The sequence below is a fragment of the Triturus cristatus genome, chromosome 6 (genome assembly GCF_964204655.1).
Source record: "Triturus cristatus chromosome 6, aTriCri1.1, whole genome shotgun sequence".
Classification (NCBI taxonomy): domain Eukaryota; kingdom Metazoa; phylum Chordata; class Amphibia; order Caudata; family Salamandridae; genus Triturus; species Triturus cristatus.
In genome coordinates this window covers 858,958,764-858,972,771 of record NC_140589.1, presented here as the reverse complement: position 1 = coordinate 858,972,771, position 14,008 = coordinate 858,958,764, and the positions used below count along the sequence as shown (strand labels likewise).

At 42.6% G+C, this 14,008-nt stretch overlaps 1 protein-coding gene across 1 annotated transcript in view; it reads right to left on the bottom strand.

Moving 5' to 3' along the window:
- LOC146817966 (uncharacterized) overlaps positions 1 to 14,008 on the bottom strand; it is a 737,869-nt gene that overhangs the window by 74,840 nt on the left and 649,021 nt on the right. The window contains exon 13 of the mRNA XM_085611444.1: positions 4,380 to 4,440. Within this exon, the coding sequence (XP_085467570.1) occupies positions 4,380 to 4,440 (61 nt within the window). The remainder of the gene's footprint in view (positions 1 to 4,379; positions 4,441 to 14,008) is intronic.

Below are 14,008 nucleotides of genomic sequence, written 5' to 3'. Positions count from 1 at the left end.
GCAACTGGGCCAAGTATCCCTTCAGGAATATCATGGTCAAAGCAGTCCAAGGCTCCTTCTAGGGGGGGGGGGGTAGAAACATGGGGTGAACACTGACTCACAACTCAGAATACACGCAGCAGCCATAAATGAATTATTTTCCAGCCAAATAATTTTATGAAAAAAATAAGTATTTTATTTTACCGCTAACAACACAAAGGTAAATACAACATTCACACATAACTACACAGTCCCCTTGAGGTCATGGCTCTAGTGTTTCGTAGGCAGTTCCATGTGTCCTACTCCATCTCTCTCTTATTCAGCCCATTCACTATAGGCAACAACCATGGTAAGCCCCACTAGAAGTCTGAGTCTCAAGAGTCCGTTGTGACTGTTAAGTAAAGTCTACAGTATTCCAGCATCTAGCAAGCAAATTCCTCTTGGGGCCAACTGTCATACCCGCACCTGCAAGGTGGGAGGTGGTGCGAAGATACTGGTGCAAATCCTTCATCTCTGTGCAGGTACAGAAGGGTCCCCACGACGACCTCACTTCTCCAGTGACAACTGTAACCAGGTCATACGTCTTACTGGTCCCAGTCATCGCTCTGGCATATGGGGTCATCTTAGTCTCACTGTACATAGACTCTGACCCGATCGGCATAGCAACGTCCGCGTGGCGGCCCCTAGTGGCGTACGAGGTCAAGGCTCACCACCACACAAGGGCTATGGCCTCAGAGCATGACAGTCTTCTCACGGTGGCCCCCCTGACATACGGGGGTCACAGGCTCCTTACTGTGTATGGGCTCCTGCGCGATTAGTGCTGCAATGTACATGGCTCACTTCACATCAGCACTACTCTGGCTTAGGACGGTTGACGACTTCATCCTCCACACAGGCAACAACCCTATCTGTGCAGCAGCCATCTCCTCACAACTGGCAAGGGGAGTCCACATGACAGGGTTTCTATTAGACCTCACTCCCTTCAGCGCTCTCCTCTTCCTCACAGAGCACACTAGCCTTGGCAAGCAGGCAGGTGATAGTGCACCATGCTCCAGGGCAGGATTCCCTGGGTGATGTTCCCTCACCAAGCAGGGAGAGTAGCAGTCCTTGACCCCAGCCCTGGTCACAGGCAGAAGTTTTGCAGAGCTTCCTCTCCTCACACAGCTCGTCTGGCTGCTTGGCAGTTGACAATTTTTGGCATCTCCAGCTCCCCCCCTTATAGTCCATTTCCAGACACTAAATCTGATTTAGTGTCTTGGTCTTTGAAGTTTATGTTGGGGATCTGCTTACTTTTGAAGTGCCCAATCTTTTGCCCATTTTTCTATTTGAAAGCAGTCTGTCACAGCATGAGGCGACTCCAAATCTGATAGCCGCACAACACAGGCCATGGGAATGACTAGATGTCAGCCATAGTGATATGTGGATTAAAAGATTAGCCAAGGGCAACAGCCCTACTCTTTATGATTCTCTTATCAGCCCTGTCTCCTTCCTGAGATGTGCCCAGGCTCTTTCCTTGTGACCTCTCTCTGAATCAAAATCCACCCTTTGAAATGTACGGGACAAGCCTGGCTTTCCCCCCAGTGTGTCCCACTCATCTTACAGGAATGCAGCAATACACAAATCTGTCTAGGGGGATTCCTCTACCTCCTCTTCTCATGTTTCACGATGTAGACATTGTCCTCCCATAATGGAACCCATAGGCTGCCTTGTATTGTACCATTGACAGGCACACATACACTCAACATATGTATTTACCATACATGCACTGCACAGTACTGTATACTTCCTGAACTGTACCACTTGCAGGCACACATACACCCAGTACATGCATTCAACATGCAAGCACTGCACAAATACACCCAGCACATGCACTGCACAGAACTGCTTCATCCCTGTATGGCACGCTTCCCAGACATACATACATCCTTTGCAGATAAAATACACTGCCTCCAAATCTTACTTCTTTTATTTCGCTAGTAGTTCCAATAGAGAGGTGTGGGACTTGAGCTCTCCCCGTACTACAGCTTTTGCTGCATCCCAGATGGTGTTCCAACTACCCCCACTAAATCAAGATCAACCGTGCCTTGTAGCAGGGGTTAGCCTGCTGTTAGTAGCGAGACTCTTCGTCACACACCAGAGGTGATCTCCTCAAATTTAGGCATAAATAAAATGCTTTTTAGCAGAGCACTATCAGCAATTAAAGAGGGGGAAAGGAATCCTTCTCACGTGGATGAGCAGTGCCTAATGTGTGCCCCTGGTTGTAGGTGGCACTAACGCTTGTTTTTGAGGACTTGAGCTTATTTTTAATCTTCAGACTTTGATCGAGAGCAAAAGAAGAGAGAAAGGAGGGGGAGGAACTTAGGAAAAGAGTGGCAATGGGAGTAAACCAGGAATTAAATTAACATTAGTTCATCAGTCTCCAATAGTGGTCCAAGCTGGCTGGTTCCATGACATCTTTTCAGGAAATCCACCTAAAATAAATGTACATGCATTGAATCTAAAGACCTCCACTCATGAAGGTCGAAACGCCGTTGACTTACACAAGTTAAACTTGGACTTTAAACTATGACATGATTTTATAAATTTTTCCATAAATGTATGGACTCATGCATAATTTCATTTTGAATTCTTGTCCGATATGCTGTAGCATTCTCTATTTCCTTCACTTGGGCTGTTTTGATATTTCTTCACGAGCAGTTACTTTAGTACACAACATTAAATCATGGTTGATGCTGCATTTTGATGTGTGAAGTCCAATTTGCTGACAATATAATTGCATTGTCAATTGTCATTGTTTAATGTTTGCATTGTATTTAATGTACTCCTTAAATCTCATCCCCTCATTGACTCCCGCTGAAACACTATCATATTTTATTACGTTTTCCCAGGTCTCTACCGGGACTATGGGTGTCTCCTGTGGTTGTGATTACGTATGAATCTAAATGCAAAATCTTTACCTTGATGGTCATCCTGAAAACATAGCATGGATTCAGCCCTTATGGACAGTACAGCCGTAGGCTGAATTTATCAGTGAAGCTATTGGCTATATTCTGCTTTGCAACTTGTTCTCTATGTCAGACAGATGTCTTGGCAGGCACCCCGATCCCTGTGAGTCGTGGAGGGGTGCCTTTAATTATACTTCGTATCAGGAGTGGGGCCAGAGATAAGGGGATACCCAGTGCTTGAAATGGGAAAATAAAAGTGCAGGTACTCTTTACCAGAGTACCTGCTTGTTTCTGAGAAGTGCCGGTACTCTCCAATGAAAAGTATTACGTCACTCTTAGGAAGTGCAGGTACTCTCCCTCTGAAAATAAAAAAGTGCCGGTACTCCGTACCGGACAGTAACGCCCCATTTAAAGCACTGGGGATGCCTCTGCTCTCTGTAGGCAAAATTTATTACTGAAGCCACGGGCCATCGTCTGGTTTGCACCTTGAACAATGACATTTCCTCCAGACACCTCTCCTGAGTCGCTACTTCTGGTCAAGAGTACCATATACCCAGATGAGGGTTTTTAAACCCGCTCCGCACCTAGGTGACCTTTTTAGGTCTTTTTCCTCCAGTAGCAGGTGCAGCACTGGACCATGCAAACACTGCCCTCCCTCGCCATTGCCTCTATTTTTGCATATTAGCTGCTAAGCATGGTAGTGGTAATTTCACCAAAAAGGGGAGTTTTTTGATGATTTCGAACTCTTTCCTTTAGTGTTCACAAACCTCTCCATGAGGGCTCGAACTGGGTACGGGGCTGGTTAAAGGGCGGACCGACCTGCTGATAGCTCAGACACACTAGCCCTAGCCCAGTGATGTCTCCAGTAAGATCTTTTTCAGATGTCATGGGTAGGGAACAACGCAGGAAGCTGTTCCCTGATTGCTGGTTCTGTAAACATGCAACTGTTCTTGACTTCTTGCTTATTTCGTATTCGAATGTTCCTTCACCATTGGGCCTGTCCCATACGGGTAATGTAGATACCTCACATATTAGAATTTTATGCCAACAATAGTGCTTTGACAAGAGATGTGAGATATGTACGTGCGTAAAATATGTTTTCCGGTTTCTCTATTTGCAAAAATCAATCTGTGAAACATGTAATATGCAAATGTACGCTCTGTTGTGAAGTAACTCGGAACAACTTCCTACTTTGTATACCACAAACTTGTCAAGTCTCCTTTGCCAACCTGTTGTAAATTGGTGAGGTAGCATGCGCCTACTAGAAACTTAATGTGCAGAAAAGCACACTTTAAACGCACACCAATACATAGCAATATACACTTGATGCGCAATTTAAATATTCTTACTTTTCGAAACCAAAAGAAAAAGCACATTTTAAAACATGTTTGTGCCGCTGCAACCAGAAAACATCAAAAGCGCAAACACAGCATCAAGTAGCACGAGATTACTGACCAGATTATGGACACTGTTCCCGTCTTCAAAGTCTGCAAAGAGGCTGTTTTTCTCCAGCAGCCTGTCCGGGTATCGAACCAAACCGAGAAAAACAAACGGAGAAGAAAGCAGTGAGGGTCAGAGCTTGCAGAGTACACAGCAGCTGGACAGAGAAGCCCCTTGGCTCGCACTATGTTTGCCTCCCAATGCATACACCGTCGGGTCGGCATTTGTACGCTTTGCGGGGCCGGCACGCTTTATTCAGATGTGCTGCATACACACAAACACGCAGCAAACTCTTTCTTTCTCTCTTTTCTTTTTGCCTGGTGCGGACATTATCCCAAGGATGTCAGAACGCACAAAATGTGACAAATGGAAGAGGATTACTATATATTCCTCAAGAGTCATTGAGTGACAAAAGTAAGATAATATAGCTTAAACAAATCTGAAGAAATTGGACTTTATTTCTGCAAATCAACAATTTGGTCCTCCCTTCATATATACACAAGATATTCAGTGGGTTTTGCAGTGTAGGTGCTCCATACGATCAGAGCAGATAAAGGGGATAATAAAACATAGGTTTAGGATCTGTACAAAGGGTTGTATGACCCACACATGCCTTTACCAGGGATATACCTATACCATGCAAGGTAAGTTTATTAAAGGTAAGTTAAACCCATAAATATATATATGATGTTGAAAGGTACCTGGGGAAAATGAAATATCATGCATATTATTGTGCGGAATTGATGGCTTGGATATAAAGGATTTTATGCCATTTTGCATTAGCAATAACGCAATAATAACCTATGCCTTAGTACTATGAAATTCATAAGTACTTCCGAAAAATGCCATATTTCTGACGCATATTGTTTCCAAATGATTATGAGGAAATCCCATAGTACCGTTTTTAAGTCATGTCTTCTTCAATTTCTATGATGTAGAATTGAATTATGTCCGTTGCAGGGATTCACAAATGAAATTGTTTTTTTCGAATGTATTTTTCGAATTTATTTTTCTAATTTTTTTTAGAATGTTTTATTAAGAACACGAAATGACATTAGATATGAAAGGAATCTTGTAAATTAATGTGGATTAATGTTTTACACTTAAAAGACCTGGTAACCAAATCGCATTATACCAAAATAATCATGTTCTGAAGTATTTCTTCTATGTTGATTGTGACGTCATTGTTACAAAATGGTGACCGGGAAAGACTCAAACAACTTGACAAAGGCCGTTTTGCGGCTGAAACGCGTTGTTGTTCTGTGATTAAAATTACCCGAATTGGAGTTGGTGTGCCGCCTCATCTCTATTGGATTTGATTTGGTGATTATATATATAGATATATATACCCCTACTCTATAGGTAGCGAGGTGGGGGTCCCTAAGGGAGCAAGAGCCCATACAGGGCAGGATGGTGGGAGTACATGCCCAGTGCTTCTCTCCAGTATGGCGAGATACAACATTTCTCGTGCCTGGCCTGTATGATGAGCGGGAGCGCTAAGAATACAGACCCATCCTGGGCGTTATTGAGGCAATATAAGAATGGAATCTTGCGGATTTATGCTAGGTGGGTGTTCCTATGGGAGCGGCAGCCCATGCAGGGCAGAATCTTGTTATCACCTGTTAATTTTATCTTACTGCATCATCGCGGCATGCTAAGTTTGGTTTTTGTGTTGATTTCTTTTGAATCCCATAGGAACTGTTAATGAAAATGCAGATACAGAGGTGTATGCCATATTGCTGACATGAAATTCTAAATGTCAGTGCAAGCATTAATTGCGCTAAGTAGAAAAGGGACTCGCTGTAAATTTCCTTTGTGATAACGTCACATACCACTCTAGTATGGTGGGAGATAGTGTTTTCTCGCCTGACCTGCCATGCCTGACTTTCATTTGTATGACGATGTATATATAATGAGGTGTAAATGTGGCAGCCGCCAACACTGAGGAAGGCGTACCACTGAAACGCGTTTGTTTTGTCTATTTTTGTGCCAGTAAATCCTAAACTGGATTATACCCCCGTGAGTGCTTGTGATGGTTCTTGGAGCGTTGATATATATATATATATATATATATATATATATATATATATATATATATATATATATATATATATATATAATCTACTGGCGGTCGCCAGTAGATAGTTATAGTTACAACCTAGTTTCCATAGGAAATCTCAAAATTCTATTTTGAATAACTTTGGCGCCGGTTGACGAATCCTCACGAAATTTTCAAACCTAATGGGGCGCTCCTTTCAGCTCCTACCCTGAAAGTCTCGGGGTGATTCGTCAAGCGGGCGCCGAGAAAAAGGGGGGTCCCAAAACGCGTTTTCCCCATGCATTTTTCCATAGGACCTTTAGTCGCAGCTACAGCCCGAACGGCTGAACAGAATTACGTGGAATTTGGCAGAGAGGTAGCCATAAGGTCAAGGAAGTGCCTTTTGCAGGTCTGGTGTAAATCTGTTCAGTATTTCCTGAGAAAATAGCATTTAAAAGCATATCAATATCTATACGTGCGCACCGTGCGCACACTGTGCGCGCACCCTGCCGTGCGCGAGCGCAATTCTGATTGGTTGTTAGATGTCGGTAAACATTCGAATCGGTCGAAACCAGGAAGTGTCGGCCGCCATTTTGTCTCTCGCAGTCTGAGGGGGTGAAAAACAAAGGTGGGGAACGTGAAAAGGGGGCAGAGTGGACAGTTCCTGACCCCCTAGCCTTGGTCAGGGGGTCACAGAAAGACCCCCAAGGGAAAAGAAAACAATTTATTTATTTTTTTAAATCGCGAGGTGCGCGCAACCTGCGCGCACTGCGAACCGTGGGCGCTCGGTGCAAGAGCGCGCACGGTGCGCGAAGAGCACCGTGCACGCACGGTGTAAAACCTGAAAAAAAACCCATAACTTAGCATTTAAAAAACCGTACAAATACACTGAAAAAACCATAGGTTTCACACATGTTATAGTTACGAATTAGCATTTAAAAAACCTTGCAAATTCACTTAAAAAACCATAGGTTTCACACATGTTATAGTTAGCTGGACATTTCACTCGTAAAAAACCAATGAAATTCCCCCGTTATAGTTACTGCAGGCAACTATAACTCACGCGACCGCAATCCTCTGCTGATGACGTCAGATATTACATCACTGATGACATATGTGTCTTTCTGAAAAATAAATATTTGTAATATATGTATAGCTAAAGATTAATGGAAGAAGACATGGGTAAATAAGTGTCTAAATACAGTGATGTAATATCTGACGTCATCAGCAGAGGATTGCGGTCGCGTGAGTTATAGTTGCCTGCAGTAACTATAACGGGGGAATTTCATTGGTTTTTTACGAGTGAAATGTCCAGCTAACTATAACATGTGTGAAACCTATGGTTTTTTAAGTGAATATATATATATATATATATATATATATATATATATATATATATATATATATATATATATATATATACAGAGAGAGAGAAAAAAAAGAGAGAGAGAGATAGATATATTGTGTGTGAAAAAAAAACAGGTTACAGGGACGTTATAGTTAGGCTCAGATTTCACTCATACAAAACCAGTGAAATTCACCAGCACTGCTTATGACCTCACATATTACATCACTCATGACATACTCCGTGACACCACTGATGACATCACAAATGACATCACTGATGGCATCCTCAAGTAAGTGCAAGTGTTTTAAGAGTTTATGTGTTTTAAACATATATACTAACCTACAACAAAAGTATACTAGGTGCACTACTATTGAGTGGTACTACTTCTAACATATATTATGTGAGTGACTGTAACTGTATCCTTGTGTGTATGGGTGTGTAAGTGGCTGTATCGTTGTAAAAATAGGTGTGTGAGTAACTGTGTGGGTGAGTGAGATGCTGTGTGAGTAGCTGTATTGGTGAGTGAGTGGGTGTGTCAGTGGCTGTATGGGTGAGTGAGTGGCAGAGTGAGTGGCTCTAAGGGTGGGTAAGTGGGTGTGTAGTGAATTTATGAATGAGTGAGTGAGTGCCTGAATGGCTCTATGAGTGAGTAACTCAGTGTGTAAGTGGCTGTATGGGTGAGTGAGTGGCTGTTTGAGTGGTTGTTTAGTCAAGTGAGTTGGTGTATGAGTGGCTGTATTGGAGAGTAAGTGTCTGTGAATGGCTGTAGGAGTGAGTGAACGGATGTGTGAGTGCTTATATGGGTGTGTGAATGGGTATGTAAGTGCTTCTGAGGCTGTGTGAGTGAGTGTGTGAGATCTTTTATGGGTGAGTGATTTGTTGTATGGGTGAGTGGGCGGGTGGGTATGTGAGTGACTGTGTAGGTAAATAAGTGGCTGTGTGAGTAGCTGTATGGGTGAGTGGGTGGGTATGTGAGTAGCTGTGCAGGTAAGTGAGTGGTTGTATTAGTGGCTATATGGGTGAGTGAATGGTTGTTTGAGTCACTATATGAATGAGTGAGTGAGTGGGTGTGTGAGTGCCTCTATGGAGGAATGAGTGGCTATGCAAGTACTGGTATGGGTCTGTGAATAGGTATGTGAGTGATTGCATGGGTGTGTGAGTGGGTGTACAATAGGTTGTATGGGGGTATGAGTGGGTGTATGAATGGCTGTGTGGATGATGTCATCAGTGATGTAATTTTAGATTTCATCAGTGATATCACTGACCATGTCATGAGTGATGTAATATGTGAGGTTATAAGCAGTGTATTGCGGGTGCGCAAGTTATAGTTAACTCAGTTAACTGTAACAGCTGAATTTCTGTGGTTTTGTATGAGTAAAATCTGACCCTAACTATAACGTCTGTGTAAACGTTGTTTTTTTGTGTGAGTTTTTAAGGTTTTTTTAATTCGATTTTCTAACTATAACGTCCTTGTAACCTTTGTTCTTTTGTGAATTTGTAAGGTTTTTTAAATTCTATTTACTAACTATAACGTCCCTGTAACTTTTATTTTTTACATTATTATACATTTACATGTTTTCTTTATTGGAGGGAGACCCCCCTTTTTTTAATCTTACAATCCTATACCCTTAACCACCCATAAACCCTAAAGTAATCTTAACGGCCTATAGCCCATACCCACACCTAAACCTTAAAAATACCCTACAACTTTACCTACCCCTAAACCCTAAAAATACCTTTACCGCCCTATACCCTTGCCCACCCCTAAATACTACAAATACTCATACATCCTATACCCACCCCTATATCCTAAATATGCTCATACTACCCTATAACATTACCCACCCCTAAACCCTAAAAATATCCTTACCACCCAAAACGGTTACCCACCCCAAACCCTAATTTATACATATTTGTATGTTTATATATGGATACATACAGACATAAACACACACACTTATCTTATATATACTTACCTTTTGTGGCAAAGGCATGAATGGTAAAGGCATTGCGTGGTAAATGATTCATGGTAAAGGCATTGCATGGTAATGCCTGCATTGTAAAGGCTGTTTACCCTGTACAGCTGGGTTAGCAGCAGGTCATCTTGAAGGCGAGATTTGAAGGAGTATAGGAGTGGTCAATCTGAGCTCTCAGACTTCCCTTGGTCTCTTGCCTGGCTAAAAGAAAAGAGTTGAACACATATTCTGAAGGGTGCTGTAACCTGTGTCCCCATTTTGTGTGTTCTTCTTTTGCTTGCCTTCCTAACTCTTGTTCTCCTCATGTTCCCCCTACACTTCCCATTTTACTCAACAATTAAAGATGGCCAGCGAGAGGGAGCACCAAATGTATTTTTGCCCAGAGCACTATCTGCACAAAGGCGAGGTCTGTGTCCGTGCGTAAGTAGCTTGTCCTGGGTTATTCTTTGTGTCCTGGCTTTTTAGTACTGTCTATCCTCTTATATAATCAGGACAGAAACAAGAAACTTTGTGAGACTTGAGAACTCTGGTCCTGCTTTATTTCAATGGATTGGAGAGAACATGCAGTTCCTTCATGGAAGTTAGGCTGAACATATACATGAATAGCACAGCATTTATAGAGAGGTGAAATAGCTTAAAGCAATAATAACCATGCTATAACAGCTGTGGAACAAGCACTGGCAAAGCCAATAGGTATGATTTTTATTTTGAAATCTTGACTAAAGCATTAAAAAAGCCTGTTGCTGTGGGGAAATAAAAAATGATTACTTTCTGCTAAATAAAAAATACAATATTCATTGTACTTTTAAGATGTAAAGTAGTCTCTCGTGCCGTGCATTGCAAGCATTTCATTGGAGGCAGAACAATACACTTAACAGCCAATAGTATAAAGTGAAAGAGAGATTCTCCTCTGTGCAGAGGCAAAGCCAGTAAGGATTGGTAACAGTAGGTCATGCAGACAAAATGTGCTGTCAAGGCATGCCGAAAAACAAAAAAGTGATGTGTAGAAATCTTGAATTAGTCTCACCCACTGGGTATTATTACAGGGCACATTTTAGGACATCTATGCCCTTCCTTTAAACTACTACACAGCGTAATTTGTCATTAGGAACACAAATTAAACATGGACTGTTAGTAGGTATTCAAAACCTTTTAAACCATCATAGGGCATACACCAGGTAGGCGTGGTTCTTTGTTGTGTCCCTACAGGAACCTGATATTCTTTTCAATTCTTTAAAGCACAATTAGGTGGCTGAATCATTTTGAAAATACCACAAAGGAGGGAAAGTGTAGTTTTATTATCTGGAACACATTAAAGATTAAAGTGTCCTGTCAACACCAAACACAGCAGCCAAAGCAAATCAGTGCATTGTAGAGGGTGTCTGATGGCGGTGTGTATTTCTGTATTTAAATATTTAGGGTTGCAAAGCACATGGTTCGAAATTAATTGTTCAGAAATAATGCACATCTTTATTTTTAGCATGAAAGGTCCTGTTTTATGCTCAGCAAAAGCATTGCCTTTTCTTCTGTTCTAAAAATGGGCAAATTAATGCCCTAATTTTTTCATCACCAAATGGTGGGAGCAACTCCCCTCCACTGTTCTCTGTGACGCCATTTTGAAAACGTAAGCATCTAAATCCTGTTATTGAGCACGTTATTTTTCTTTTTTTTAAATATTAACAAATGGTGATTCATATTTTTAAGGAAGGGTAAAAAGCAGTCTGGATTTTTAATTACAAATAGAATTTGAACAGAGGGTTTTTCCAAAACATAGACTCCAAGAGTTATTATTTGGATCTCCTTATTTTGAACATTTAATTTTTTTCTAACTTAAACGGATTTATGGTGTTGCTGTTTACATGAAACAATGCACTTTCCCCTAGTACTTTCTGTTACAAACCTCTGTAAAACAATGGTTGTTCCGAGTAACGGCACAGGGGCTGGCTCAATGCACAAACTGGGTGGCTGACCAAGAGTGGACCACGGCACCATAATAGGGCAACGCCTGTGAGCATGAAAATCCCTTCCCTTTTGTGGAGCATGACAGCCACATGTATAGTTCTGGCCAACTCTTCACCTCATTGTATGCTTCCAAACTATGGGCCTTACTTGGAGAAAAAATAGTAAATTAGCAGCCATAAAAGTATTCCTACAAAGAGGTGAAGAGCTATTTCCTTTCAAAATTCACAAAAATTAAGCCTCGTGGGAAGTTGTACGAGTCACAATTTTCCAGGTACTTCTCGAAATGTCACCTGAATTTTTTATGGGTTACTTTCCCCCTAATATTTAATTGTGCATAACGAGCTATCTCTGCTGTGCAATTGCAGATTTTATTTAGATTTTTCCTTGAGGGAAAAAAATGTTCTCCTTGGTAAAAACATTTCCTTTACATCCCCACCAAGTGCCAGGGTGTTCTATTCTCCTCACTCTGTATGGGTTTTTCCTACAGCACTCTTCCAGGAGCAGGTATTCAATCATTTCCAGGGTGGGAAAGGATTGGAGAGATCTTTGTTAAAGTCCACCAGCTCATTACACGCCTTGATCCACCCTCTCTCCATCCCTAATGTGGGGTTTACATCTATGTAATTGTAAACAAACGTTACACACACTCATGTTGTAGAAAAAATGCATTTATGCCTGATGGGTATCCTTCTGCGTATACCGAACAGGTGTAAATTAAATATTTTTGGCTGTAAACATGGGTTTATGGTCGAAAATGGCTTTGTGAATTGGGGCCATTGCTTTTAGAAAGATGGGAGATCCTTGTGATCTAAACCCGAAACTTCTCTGACTGTAGTTCAAGGAAAGTAATGGCAAACTGACACAAGGACCAAAGAGTGCCAGACAAGAACTATCCGTTGGGGAAATGCATCTCCTTTCTCTGTTACTTAAAGCAGCCCTGAACCCTAAGTGGAGGCTTTTGATAACTATTCTGAGACTGGATTAAAGTAAAGCTGGAGGAGTACCAAAAGATGTGGCCATATTGTATAACGCGGTATCACCAGCTCGTGCGGCACACCATGGACCGTATTACGCATTGTCATTGTTTGCACTGGGCGCACCTTTTAAAAGGTGCACCAGGCGCAAACAATGACAATGCGCCCTATTACAATGTATGCACTGCCCCCAGGGCGGCAGCTAACTCGTGCTGCCCTGGGGGCAACACATTCCTGTGAAAACATGGAGCAACTGCTGGTAGCCACTCTGTTTCACAGTGCAGGCGGAAACCCACCTGCACCTTTAAAGGGGATTAGAGCTCCCCTTGGAGGCGGGTGAAGTCAGTGACTGCACTCACCTGCAAGGGGATATCGGGGGGTCCATAGGACCCCCATTCTCCCCTGCAGAGAGCTGCTATCTGGGGGCACACTCACAGTACGCCACCTAGAAGGTAGCGCACTGTGGGGAGATTTACTACGTTTTTACGCCGTTTTTGTGTCAGAATAGTGATGCAAATCGGCGCAAATCTTTTTTGCCGCGATTTTCTTTCCAGCGCTAAACTTGTTTAGCGCTGGAAATAACGGGAAAGTAATGCAAAGCAGCGCATAGTGCTGCTTTGCATTATTTAGCGCCAAGGGGGCGTACCATGGGTGGAGCATGGGCATTCCCAAGCAACCACCCAAGGCTTCTCATGCTAAACCCAATTTACTAAACAAAGTAATCAGGGTTTATCATGAGAAGACTGCACCCTTCTAAAGTAAGCACAAGGAAGGAGAAATGTTTTTATTTCTCCTTCCTTTTCTGACTTTACATGTGTGCTGCACTGTACAGTACACATACAAAGTGGAAAAAGGCTTCAAGTTAGTCTAAGCATGGTATTTTGTACTGGAAGTGTTCCCTTCCAGTACAAAACCTATGCTAGACTCACGGAGACACCCTTGCACCATGGCGCAAAGGTTTCTGCGTAGCGCATGGCAGCAGAATTCAGTGCCGTCGCAAGGGACAGGGGAGGAGAGTGCCTTATTTTAGTAAAATGGGAGCTCTCCTCCTCTCTCCTTTTCACGCAGCGCAGCACAGCATTTGCGGCTGCTGCAGTGCGCTACGTGAAAAAATGGTAAATCTCCCCCTCTGAGTGCGCCCCCTGAGAGCTTCTTTGTCTCTGCACCCGCTTCTGTAATTTGGCGCGGGCACACAAGCAAAGGAATTCCCTCATTTGCATAGGGCACACACCTATGCAAATGAGGGGACGCTCTTGAATGCAGCCCTGGCGCTTTAAGTGCGCCAGCGCTATCGGTATTACTGAAGGGGATGCACAAGCGTCTGCGGCAAAGTGGGCGCAAACACC